At 52.4% G+C, this 12897-nt stretch overlaps 1 protein-coding gene across 1 annotated transcript; it reads right to left on the minus strand.

The window, feature by feature from the left end:
• MICOS10 (mitochondrial contact site and cristae organizing system subunit 10) lies at nucleotides 1-12600 on the minus strand. Its single transcript, XM_015824740.1, has 4 exons — nucleotides 12498-12600; nucleotides 3315-3362; nucleotides 1333-1442; nucleotides 1-236 (listed from the first exon to the last, which is right to left on the minus strand). Exons 1-4 carry the CDS (start codon nucleotides 12562-12564, stop codon nucleotides 228-230), a joined length of 234 nt encoding a protein of 77 aa, XP_015680226.1. The 5' UTR covers nucleotides 12565-12600; the 3' UTR covers nucleotides 1-227.
• Nucleotides 12601-12897: the final 297 nt, after the last annotated feature.

A 12897-nucleotide genomic window follows, 5' to 3' on the forward strand; every position in this document is an offset into this window, starting at 1 on the left:
ATCACTGCTTTTCCAGTTTTATTGCCTTTCCCAGAACGGCACCTTTCCCTGCTGTTCCCCAAAGGAGGTACAAAAATCAGATTCGCTTGGAGGCCTGGTGGTGGTGGGCGGCTGGCCCCCCCAAGAGGGGCAGCGGCAAGTCCGTAGGGTCTCCAGGGTGCCCGTCTCCCCACGGAGAGGAGGCCAAGGTGTCTCCACTGCTCTGCCACAGGAAGCTCAGGACCCCATCACTGCTCCTGTGGAGAAGACACAACCTGTGTTACACCTCCAAGGACCCCTCCTAAAGTGGTGTTGCTCAACCCTGGCAGGCTTATGACGTGGCAGAGGGTCTCCTGATGTGGGGCCGAGACCCTTTCCTGCTTTGGGGGGGGAAAAAGCAGGGCGAGCCAGAGCGGATCGGTTCCTGGACCCAGCGCTCTGCTTCTAAAGCCTCCACAAACCCAAAACCCAGGTAGGAGGCGGGGGCGAATGCTCCCCCTCCATCTTCCCTACTCAGCTGCCCCACAGATGTCTGGGGAGGCCAGAAGAGAAAGCACGGAGCAGGGAAAGGTCCCTCCTGGGAGGGGAGGGGGGAGGGAGAAGAATTAATTAGGGACAGACGGCAAGGAACAATGGAAGCCGAGGTGGTGAGAGGGAAGGATGGGATGAATAAGAGAGAAGCCAGGCTGAGGGGAGGAGTGGGAAAAGCCCGGAGCCCTTTCTGTGTTTCCAGACCTCCCACCCCACTCCAGAGTTTGCATCTTTTATCTCCAAATCCCGCTCGGCAGACAATAGAAACCAGTTGCCTTTTCTTGTGATGCCAAACCAGAGCAACACATGGACAAGATGGGTGTGCTGTTTTCCCCTGGGGATGTGGGTTGCCAAGGGCTGGACCCTGTAGCAACAGCAGTAGCAGACTTATATACTGCTTCACAGGGCTTTACAGCCCCCTCTAAGCAGTTTACAGAGTCAGCATATTCCCCCCCAACAATCTGGGTCCTCATTTGACCGACCTCAGAAAGATGGAAGGCTGAGTCAACTCTGAGCCGGTCAGGATCGAACTGCCGAACTGTGGGCAGAATTAGCCTGCAGTACTGCATTCTAACCACTGCGCCACCGCGGTTCTTCACTGGGTTTATTCAGCCCCAGCCTACTCTTTTTTGCCTTATCTTCTGTTGCAGGTAAACTTGGGTGACGGAGTTTAGGAAGGCATCACGCAGGGATCCCCAGGTGGGCGTCTGCCGGACGACTGAATTAAAAGGTCCAGCAAGGCGGCCTCCGTTTCCAAGAATGTGCTGACAGGGTTGGGAGCTGCTGCTAGCCCCTTGCCTGAGGGGGCTGGTGGAGACTCACCTTGATGAACCTCCCGTGGAGAAGGTAAGGAGACTGGAAGTCGTGTTGGCAGTTTGAATAGGCCATTCCTAGCCCCATCCCTGAGCCAAAAGCGAGTGGCCAGGTCTTTCCTGAAAGGGAAAGAAAACTGTAGGGAACACAGGCTGCAAAAGGGAACGGCAGAGACAGAGAGGGAGAGAGAGAGGGAAAGAGAGGGAGGGAGAGAGGCAGAGCAGGAGAGGAAGAGAGAGGGAGGGGAAGAGGGAGAGAGAGAGGGAGGGAGGGGGAGAGGAAGAGAGGGGGAGAGGAAGAGAGAGGGAGGGAGGGAGAGAGGCAGAGCGGGAGAGGAAGAGAGGGAGGGGAAGAGGGAGAGAGGGAGGGAGAGAGGCAGAGCGGGAGAGGAAGAGAGAGGGAGGGGAAGAGGGAGAGAGAGGGAGAGAGGGAGGTGGGAGAGGGGGGAGAGGGAGAGAGAGAGGACGAGAGGGAGAGGGAGGGAGAGGAAGGAGAGGGAGAGAAAGATGGAGAGGAAGGAGAGGGAGAGAAAGAGGGAGAGGGAAGGAGAGTGAGAGGGGGGGGAGAGAGGGAGGGAGAGAGAGAGAGCCCAGCAAGGCAAAATCAGTGAGTCTTTGTTAGAGGTGCCTTGAGGTGCTTCACCCTCTTGGCCTTGAGAAGCATTGTGTGAAGTGTTAGTACCACCACTTTATGAGGCCTTGGTAAGACTACGCTGCATCCAGTTTTGATTGCCACAGTACAAAAAAGAGGTTGAGACTCTAGAAAGCGTGCAGAGAAGAGCAACAAAGACGTTTAGGGGACTGGAGGCTAAAACAGGAAAAATGGTTGCTGGAATTGGGTCTGTCTAGTTTAACAAAGAGAAGGATGAGGGGGGACATGATAGAGGTGTTCCAATATCTCAGGGGCTGCCCCAAAGAAGAGGCAGTCAAGCTATTCTCCAAAGCGCCTGAAGGCAGGACAAGAAGCAACGGATGGAAACTAACCAAGGAGAGAAACAACCTAGAACTAAGGAGAAACTTCCTGACAGTGAGAACAATTAACCAGTGGAACAGCTTTGCCTTCAGAAGTTGTAGATGGTTCAGCACTGGAGGTTCTTAAGAAGAGACTGGACAGCCACTTGTCTGAAATGGTATAGGGTCTCCTGCTTGAGCAGGAGGTTGGACTAGAAGACATCCAAGGTCCCTTCCAACTCTTGTCATTCTGCAGTGCATCTCTTTGACCAGATTTTACTCACTTGTTCGTTTTAATATCAGCTTTCCTCACTTGAGATTCGGGGTTTGTTTTTAAAAACATCGGAACCTGGTTAGCTGCCCTGGGCACATGCTCGGGTAGAAGGCCAGGTGTTTGTCGAGGCCTTTGCCAGTCTCCTCGCCGCTCGGCACTACCGTGTGCCCGTAGCCAGCGAGGTTTAAGCATTTCCTCGCACTCGTTCACATCAACCATCCAAGGCACACCAAGCGCCCGGAGCAAGATACGCGCCCAGTTTCTCCTCTCCACAAAAACCGCCTCTATTTTCTCACCAGATTCCTACCCACCGTAGGCGACGCCAACCTTGCAAGCCTAAACAGAGGGTGGAGGTGAAGCCTGGGAGACACAAAACCCAGCCTGAAAATGGCTGATCCCGTGAAATGGTGGCGAGGAGGGCAGACCTCTGGCTGGGTCCCCCTGAGAAAGGGCGGCGGGGGGGGCTTGCATCTCCGAGGGCAAAGGTGGTGCTGCGTGCTGACCCCTTGCCCAGCCTTACGGTCCTGGTCCGAGGGCTGGAAAGAAAAGCAGAAGGAGATGCAGAAGGAAAAAGCTGGACCCTGAGGAGGAGGAAGAGGAGGAAGAGGAAGAGAAGGAGGAAGAGGAGGAGGAGGAAGAGAAGGAGGAAGAGGAGGAGGAGGAAGAGAAGGAGGAAGAGGAGGAGGAGGAGGAGGAGGAAGAGGCAGAGGAAGAGAAGGAGGAAGAGGAGGAGGAAGAAGAGGCTGGAGAATACAACCCTCACTCACTTTTGAAGAAGATGACGGAGAAGACCACACCCAGGCCAAATCCTGCCCCTGAAAAGAAGAGAGAAGGGAGAGTTTAATCGAGGGGAGGGTTTAGCCTTCAAGGCCGTGGGCCAGACTCCTTCAAAGGAAGGTCCTTTGTCCCCCTCCCCACCCTTCACACAAGCCCCCCCCCCAAGCTGCCTTCATGCATGTCTATCAGTTACGGTGGATGCCAGCAAGTCCCACGCCTCAAAAAGTTTCAACGTGCCATTGGGGGGGGGGGGAGGTGTTCCTTGTTCACAACTGCACACTATTTCCCTGTTCCCTCTCCCCCTTCTGGGGCAGTGAGGGAGCACCCCCCTCCCCAAAAATCTGGTGATGCACATCCCCCCTCCCCTTGAGTTTATTTTCCTTGTAAGTGAGACCTTTCCTGCGTTCTTGTTACCAAGCTAAGGGCTGGCCCGGAGGTGCCCGGCTTCAGTCGAGACAGCTGTGGCAGAAGATGCTCGGCTCAGAGGGGGTGCTGCCCCCCCTCCCCCAAAGGAGGGGAAAGGGAGGCCTGAAGCTGCAGAGAGCGGCGTGGCTCTCTGCCCACGCTCAGGGACGCTCCGCGGCTTCCCATGCGCCGAGCGGGGCAGCACAAATGGACGCCAGCTTGACGGAGGAGATGGCGGACGTGCGGACAGCCCCCGGCTGCCTTGCGGCCTGTTTGCAACCGCCGGAGATGCGATTAAACAATCAAGTCTTCGCAGCTCACAGGTTGTTTCCAGATGCGGCTGGACTGCCAGGCCCTGGGCTGGTTGGGGAGGATGAGAGTTGTGATCCTACACATCTGGCTGGCGGAAGGGTGGACTCCTCCATCGGAAAGAGAGAGAGAGAGAGAGAGAGAGAGAGAGAGAGAGAGAGAGAGAGACGGCTGGCGTTGGGCAGACGTGCGCCCAAGGACTCGAACACGGATTCTCGGCTAAGCAGTGAACCACTTTTGGGGGACGCTCCGGCCTTGGAAAACATCCAGCTTGGTTTCGTCATCTGAGACAAACTCAATAACCTCCTGCAAGGCGGGGCCCTCCTGGCAGTTGTTCTGCCTTGCAACCCCTGGGATTCCAGCTGTGCCGGTCCTGTGTGGAAAGCTGCTGTCCCTGCACATCTGGGCAACAGCCACCAAACCCAAAGGCAGGCAGGATTTGGGTCTGGCAGCCAAACAGAGCAAATCAGATCCTTTTCTTATCACCGTTTCCAGATGGAGCAGCTGGTGCCGGACTGGGTCTTTGTGTGTGTGTGTGTGTGTGTGTGTGAGAGAGAGAGAGAGAGAGAGAGAGAAGAGTTTGTGCTGTTTAAAAACCATTCACCATCTGTGGGGATCGACCGAACGCTCGGCATTCACCTGGTCTGGCCCATTTTGGGAGAGTGATTGCTGGAATTCAGGAAGATAATTATCGCAAGGGCCGGACGGACACAACCAGGCGTTTGTGTAGACAATCCTGGCTTAATGAAGCTGGTTTTAAACTTACAGCCCCACAACAGTTTGTGAGCCAGGCAGAATTGCTTAAGACGGGCGTCCGTACAAATATGCATTTTGTTTCGTTCAGCCGCAACTAATGAAAGGGAGGGTTTTCGAAAGACATCTCCTCCAAACCAGAAGGCAGCAGAAGACTGGGATTCAGTGGCCCTGCTGGCTGGGGATGATGGGATTGGAAATCCCAGTGCGTCTATTAAAAAAAAAGCCCAGTGCTGGGAAGGCTGAGCTAGGGAGTCCTTTCTGTAACACAGTCTTTGTTTGGGCGATCTTCAGATTTCTAATGATTTTTGAACGAGCGGATGGAAAGGAAAAAAAGAGGATTTGCTGTTATTTGGGTTTGATGGAAGAGAAAAGAAGATGGAAACATTTTGGGCAAGCTGGAGAATACATGGCAAATAGGACAGGGGCCACGTGACGTGTGACACACGCATGTTTACTTCTGACCCTGTTTCTAGTTTAGCTTTTGGTCAGTGACTCTCCCACCTTAACACCCTCCTCTTCCTTGGAGGGAAAAAAAAAAGGCAAGCAGGTTCAAGATTGCAGAGATTCCTTCATCTTGGCTGGGGAAAGGGATCTCGTGACTGGGAAGCGTTCCTGATCTCCCAAGGCAGCTGATGGGATCCTGTGCTCTTCGGCTGAGCATCGCCAAGGAAGCGGCAGGGAGCCTGGGTCAACATTTCTGGGAAGAGCCGGGAAAGGAGAATTGTTGTTGTTAGTTGCGAAGTTGTGTCCGACCCATCGCGACCCCATGGACAACGTTCCTCCAGATCTTCCTGTCCTCTACCATCTTCTGGAGTCCATTGAAGCTCACGCCTCCTGCTTCAGGGACTCCATCCAGCCACCTCCTTCTCTGTCGTCCCCTTCTTCTCTTGCCCTCCATCTTTCCCAGCATCAGGCTCTTCTCCAGGGAGTCCTTCCTTCTCATTAGGTGGCCAAAGTACTTGAGTTTCCACTTCAGGATCTGGCCTTCTAAATAGCAGTCAGGGTGGATCTCCTCTAGGACTGACCGGTTTGATCGCCTTGCAGTCCAGGGGACTCGCAGGAGTCTTCTCCAGCACCAGAGTTCAAAGGCCTCCATTCTTTGGCGCTCAGCCTTTCTTATGGTCCAACTTTCACATCCATACGTTGCAACTGGGAAAATGCCTCTCCATAAATGTTCTGCAAAAGAGAAAAAATCTGCTCTCCTCCACCAGCGTGTAAGCTGTGTAGGAGAAAGAGGAGGGCAGACAGGCTGGGAACCCACCAACCGATGTCCTGCTTTGGATGCCCCACTTCAGCACAAGACAGCCACTTATTTGAACACTGGGGGGGGGGGGAATCAGCCAAACAACTTGGACAGATGTTTCCACTAAACTTTGCACCTCCAGGCCAGCCTTTGACTTTGCGACAATAAAAGATGAAAGGTTTCGCTTACAAACAAAACAGAGGGCAGAGAAGAAGCAGGAGGGACCTTTGGGGGCCCCCTCCCCATCCCCAGCTATGAAGGCCTCAAGGGAATGGGGGGGGGGGAGGAACACTCTCTCTCTCTCTCTCTCTTCCCCCCCTCCCTCTGAAACTCAGCACTTGCTGATTTACAGGCAAGTCAAGAAAAAAACAGCTTGAAAAATCGGAAGCCACGAAGTTTTAAAGGATTTGCAGCTCCCTGGCCGGTCAAACGTTCCTGGAACACACACACAGTTGTTAACAGTCGGTGGGCCAGGTGCCCCAGAATCTCAAAAACTGCCTCATCTTCCTGAAAGGGGGACCCAAAACCAGCAGTGGCCGATAAGCTACGTGCAGAACTTTTTACTAGCAAGCCCAGATTCTCTAACTCAGGAGGAGAGGAATGCCCCCACCCCAATCTCTCAGCAACAGAGCCAGCCATGCATTGGGGGGGGGGGGAGAAGAGGCTACCGGGCGGGCAGAGAGAGACCCCGGCGAAGCTTCGGCACGAAACTCAGTCAGACCCAGCAAGCAAAGTCAAGGCTGCAGGTCCCTTCAGCTGCATTGGGGGGGGGGGAGTGCAGAAAACGGAATATTGAACAGAAGAGAGCTGGAAGGGACCTTGGAGGTCTTCTAGTCCAGCCCCCTGCTGAAGCAGGAGAGTTACAACAGTTCATTTAGGGACGGCCCTGAAAAAGGTGACTTATGATCGTTCCCCCCCCCCACTTACAGCCATTGCAGCAGCCCCTATTCCAGGGGTAGGCAACCTTGGCTCTTTTATGACTGGTGGACTTCAACTCCCAGAATTCCTGAGCCAGCATAGCTCAGCTTGGAAACCTCTCCCTTTCCCCTCAGCTTGGCTGGCTCAGGAATTCTGGGAGTTGAAGTCCACGAGTCATGAAGGGGGCCATAGTTCCCCCATGCTGGCTCAGGAATTCTGGGAGTTGAAGTCCACGAGTTATAAAAGAGCCAAGGTTGCCTACCTCTGGCCTAGGCCTAGGCCGCTTTATGACTGGTGGACTTCAACTCCCAGAATTCCTGAGCTGGCATGGCTCAGCTTGGAAACCTCTCCCTTTCCCCTCAGCTTGGCTGGCTCAGGAATTCTGGGAGTTGAAGTCCACGAGTCATGAAGGGGGCCATAGTTCCCCCATGCTGGCTCGTGAATTCTGGGAGTTGAAGTCCACGAGTCATAAAAGAGCCAAGGTGGCCTATCCCTGGAGTAGGTTTTAGTGGGAAGAATCCATGGATCCCGGATCAGCGAGTAAAGCCGCAGTTTAAAAAAAAAAAACCAGTCTGGAAAGGTTTCTGAGGCCTGGCAGACTCCCTTCTGCAATTGCCCAACGCAACTGCGACTCTCCCAGGCCCAGCAACGAGCAGAGGCAGACAAGCCATGGACTCCACAGTGCGACACCGTCTTGAATGCAAATTAAACCTGAATCATGCATGTTCCTGTAAGGCGTTAACAGCCTCTGGAACAGAAGTGGCCCCTGGCCAAGAGGGGTGAGATAAGCAGAGGCTGGCAACAGTCAAAAGGGGACCGTTGCCCAACCTGGGGGCTGACATTCACCCAGGCAGGACCGTGCAGGCCCCAATGTGCCAAGTATTGCCCGACAGCAGAATCGAGGGGCGTTGGGTTCTTCCCCTCTTCTCCCCACTGCAGGAAATGAGGCTGGTGGTCTTTTTTGCCTGTACCCCCGACATCGCAAGGATTCGACGCCAGGTTAATGCCGCCTTCGTCTCTCTTGATTTGGGAACTGGCACAGAAAGAGAGAGCTACTAAATGGAGGTAAAACACGGCACCCCTGAAACTTTAAAAGGATAACTTTTTCCTCTTCCTGCGCGAATAATCTAGATTCGAAGGATCGATTCTGCCTTTTGTTTGGCGTCAGCAAATGGCGGCCCCCGACATTCCCAAGACTCTCTTGAATGTAAGGAGGGCTTAGAAATGACTCGCCAAAGAGGCGACGCTGGTTTATGCTTAGGTCTGCAATGCACCCCTGGCACCCTGCACGCATATGCATTAATTGCCGGGTACAGCTGAAATCAGCGTATCGCTCCCGTTTGTGCTCGGGGCCAAAAGCCCTTGTGCCCAAACATGATGCCAGGCCAAATCAGTGGGCTGAGAAATTCCTGCCGGGCACCTTTGGCGAGGCTTTGGCTGGGAAAAGGCAGGCGTGCTGGTTACGCAACGGGGACCTGCTCTTCAAAACAAGCCCAGGGATTCAGCAGAAGCGCGGTTGAGACGAGGACACGGCGAAGATCAGCAGGTTACGCCAGGTTAAATTGACGGGGTTGCGCCGCCAAGAATTGCCTATTGAGAGCAATTATTCATGTCTCCTGTGGGCTTACCGGATCACACATTAGATAATTTCTCCCTGTCTGCTTAAGCAAGAATCTTCTGACTCATGAGAAGCTGCTTGGGGGGAGAGAGGGGGGGGCGGGCACAAGTAGCAGCCAAGGGTACTGATGGTCCACGAACACCTCCCTTGGCATCTACCAGCTTCTTGGCCAATCCCATTTCTTGGGAGTTATTTAAAAAAATCTCTTCTAATAACCACAGGAACCAAGAACGAAGCACCCGGCAGCTTATCCCTGTTGTATTTGGTTTACCGATATGCCACCAGCCTGGGGAAAAGGCCAAAGGTCAGCAAGTAGGGTTAGGCGAGCCTTGGCACCCAGGGGGAAGGCAGACAGAGAGGATGGCCCCCACTGATTTGGCGTGGCATCATGTTTAGGCACAAGGGTTTCGGCCCCGAGCACAAACGGGAGCGATATGCTGGTTTCATTTTGATAAACTAGAGCTTGCACGCTACTGAAAGGGCTGCAAACGGACCTCCAGCATGTTTTCGCATTTTTAAATCTGCCTACGGTCTCCCCCCCCCCCCCCGAATCGGGGAACCCTGTTTTCTTAGATCCTTGATCACCTATATATCAAGCTTCTTCTCACCCAGCCTGCCTCCTCCACCTGTTCGCTTAATGTCTAATTATTACTTGCACAGGAGAGAGCGAGACAAATTGTAATTACCCTGCATCAATCAGATATTAAGTTATTTGCAATTCAAAGCAGCCGTAGTGCCTTTTTTTCCCCCCCTCGTTGCAGATAAACAAGTTTTATAATACGAAACTTGAAACTGTGGGAAGGAGGTGCTGGCTTGCAGTTAGAAGCTTTGCCATCCCTGCCAACTCGGAGACGGCGGCGTGTGCGCCAAGGGCATCTTAGGCAATTTTCTTCCAAAGGGTTTTTGTGCCCAACCCATCTCCCAGCCCATGGCAGCGAGGGGCAAGGGGCGAGACGCACAAGGCGTCAAGGAGAGGCGCACGCTGGCTGGAGGGCCATCTTTGTGGCCCTGTGCTTTGCAAACCTTTCAGACGTTGGCTGCTTGAAGTAAGGGAAGTTTTGAGGTTGGGATTTAAACTTTAAAAGGAGAATGCCACAGATGGGTGAGGTTAAGAAACTGAGGGGAGAGAGATGGATGTGGAGTCAAGAACAGAGTTTGCCCGTTAATTTTCACAGCAGTTCGGCGTTTGGGGAGGGTGAAGCATCAATATTTCAGCCCTTCATAGCTCCTTTCTCCATTTTCATCTAGGTCCAAAATAAGATTTTTCCACGCAGCCTTCAAAAGTTCCCACTGAGAAAGTCGTTAAACCAGGGGTCTTCCAACTTGGCCCTTTGATGACTTGTGGACTTCAACTCCCAGAATTCCTCAGCCAGGCACGCGTGCCTGGCTGAGGAATTCTGGGAGTTGAAGTCCACAAGTCATCAAAGGGCCAAGTTGGAAGACCGCCGAGTTAAACTAAATGCCAGACACTCAAGGCCTATTCCCTGAGCATCCTTATTTACTCAAGCCAGCCCAGCCCACTGCCAACACGTGGAAGAGAGAGTTGTCACACCTATTTCTGGTTTGTCATGTCTAATTTTGCCTCTGCCAGGACTCATCTGGGTGGGTTTAAGGTGAGGCAGCTGTGTCCTACAGATATGTCTATACCGGGGTCCCCAATCTGTGGGCCACAGCCCACTAGGGGTTTGCAACCAGGCCGCGGAAATGACCAGCCAGTGCTCGCATGCGCACATCCTCACTTGTACAACAGCAGGCCAGGGTGCGCACTCTATTTAAGTGAGTGGCATGCTGGCTGTTTGCTCAAATGGAGCTGTGTGTGCTTGCTGGGTGCTTGCATGAGACCTTCCCCTCTTCTCCCACGCTGGTCCGCAAAGCCGGAAATGTTGGGGAACACTGGTCTAAGCAGCTTCCTTCCGCCCTAATCATTGGTTCAGGCTGAAGAGATCAGGAGCTTCAAACTTTCCAGAGAGCTCCAGGCTGTTTTCAAGTGGAACGTGAGCAGGAGATGCCGAAGATGCTTTTTCACGAGGCAACTGGACTTTGTTTTTTTCTTTGAAGACGTTTCGCTTCTCGTCCAAGAAGCTTCTTCAGCGCTGATCCAGCTCTCCTTGGACGAGAAGCGAAACGTCTTCAAAGAAAAAAACAAGAAAGTCCAGTTGCCTCCTGAAAAAGCATCTTTGGGATAACTATGACCTGGATGACTGAGAATCTCCATAGACAGTGAGCAGGAGACACACACCGTCTCTTGATCATTCAGGCTTTTACGTGCAATTAAAGTCATTTGACAGAAAAGCACCATAAAACTTTTTTGGGGGGAGGGGAACTGTTCCCTATTAGATAACTGCCTTAAGCAGGCATACTACATATTTCAACAGCGTCCTTCCTTAACTGGAAGCTAACCAAGGAGAGAAGCAACCTAGAACTAAGGAGAAACTTCCTGACAGTTAGAACAATTAACTAGTGGAGCAACCTGCCTTCAGAAGCGGTGAATGCGCCAACACTGGAAGTTTTTAAGAAGAGACTGGACAGACATTTGTCTGAAATGGTATACGGTTTCTTGCCTGAGCAGGGGGTTGGACTAGATGATCTCCAAGGTCCCTTCGAACTTTATTATTATTATTATTATTATTATTATTATTATTATTATTATTATTATTATTACTACTACTACTACTACTACTACTACTACTACTACTACTACTACAGGGAGTTCTTGACTTGCAACCTTTCATTTAGTAACTGTTCAAAGCTACAACGGCACTGAAAAAAGTGAGATGATTGTTTTCCACATTTACAACTGCTGCTGCATCCCCCACGGTCACGTGACCAAAGTTCAGACGCTTGGCAACTGGTTCATATTTGTGACGGTTTCAGCGTCCCAGGTTCAGGCGATCAGATTTTTGCGACTTTCTGACATGCAAAGTCAATGGGGAAGCCAGATTCACTTTATGACCACACGATTCCCTTAATAAGTGCACAGATTCGCTTAACAATTGTGGCAAGGTCATAAAATGGGCAAGACTCACCACTGTCTCAGGGTTAGAAATTTGGGGCTCAACTCGTAAGACAAGGACTACCTGCAGCTGTTTGGACAAAGAAACACCAAGCAGAGGAAAATACTAAACCCTTTAACCCCTAGATAGGTTTCATGCTTTTTTCATGTAAACATACTTCATATGTCAACAAATAACATCAGCAGCTCAAATCCCTAAATCATCTAAACATTGGCTGGGTGACTTTGGGCCAGTCTCTCTCTCTCTCTTTCTTTCTCTTTCTCTCTTTCTTTTTTTCTCTCTCTCTCTCAGCCCAACCCACCTTGTTTTGGGAACATAGGAGGAGTATTAGATATGTCTGTTTCCTCGAGTTATTTATAAAAGGACAGGATAAAACAATAACAATAATATTGGAGATGCCTGACTTTGAAAAGCAGGTTGTTACTATATTTTTGTGCTCACACATTGTTGTTTTTTTAATATTGCAGAATGTCAGGAAGCCCATTTTTTTTTTTAGCAAAAAGGGTGAGGCTAAAAAGGGCTTTGGGGGGGACCCTGCTCAGGATGCAGTCCCAAATGGAGGAAGGGGCAGAGGTTTTCCAAGGGCTCAGCCTGGAGGCACCCCCCCCCAGAGGGAGATGCCCATCCTGAGCAGCCTCGGGGGGGGGGGTTGCAAATGGCTTTTTAAATCGCTTTTGCAATTTTGCAAAGTGGGGTGCAGCCATCTCCTCCTCCCCATTCCAGGACTTCCGTAAAGGGGCTCCCACCTTTTTTAAAACATGCATTTTTTAAAGCATGCAGTGCAAGCGGGGGGTGGGGCTTGGGTGAGGCTGCCCTATTGCAAGATCAGGGAGAAAGGGATCAGCCCCAGACCAGGCCTCCCCCACTTGCTGCCCCCTCCCCTGTCTCCTGCCCCCCCCAGTCCCCTCACCCAGCTTGACGGCGGAGTCAGCCAGACAACGGTCCCATTTCCTCCCTAGATCGCCCTCCGACGCCATCTTGGCCGCTACCCGCCTCCGCTGTCAGTCAAGAGTCCTCCCGCCTCCCCGGGCGAAAGTCTCGCGAGAGCTGCGTCCGCCCCGTCGCAAACCCAGCCGCCCTCGCGAGAGCTTGAAAAGATGAGGCGGGGGAAAATGTTAAGAGGGCGCTTTTGGTTTTCCTTTTTCTCCGTCCCGCTTCCGGGCGTCTGTTGCCAAGGGCAACCAAGGGTACCCCTGGCAACCTGGTGCCCATTTTGACCTTGGGCAAAGTAGGCCCGAAAGACATATAGGGCCAGCCTAATATGGGGAAATCCATTGGCATCCCCCTCTTCTGGGGGGTGCAGACCTTCC

The sequence above is a fragment of the Protobothrops mucrosquamatus genome, unplaced genomic scaffold (assembly GCF_001527695.2).
Source record: "Protobothrops mucrosquamatus isolate PMUCROS unplaced genomic scaffold, P.Mucros_1.0 scaffold2331, whole genome shotgun sequence".
NCBI lineage: Eukaryota > Metazoa > Chordata > Lepidosauria > Squamata > Viperidae > Protobothrops > Protobothrops mucrosquamatus.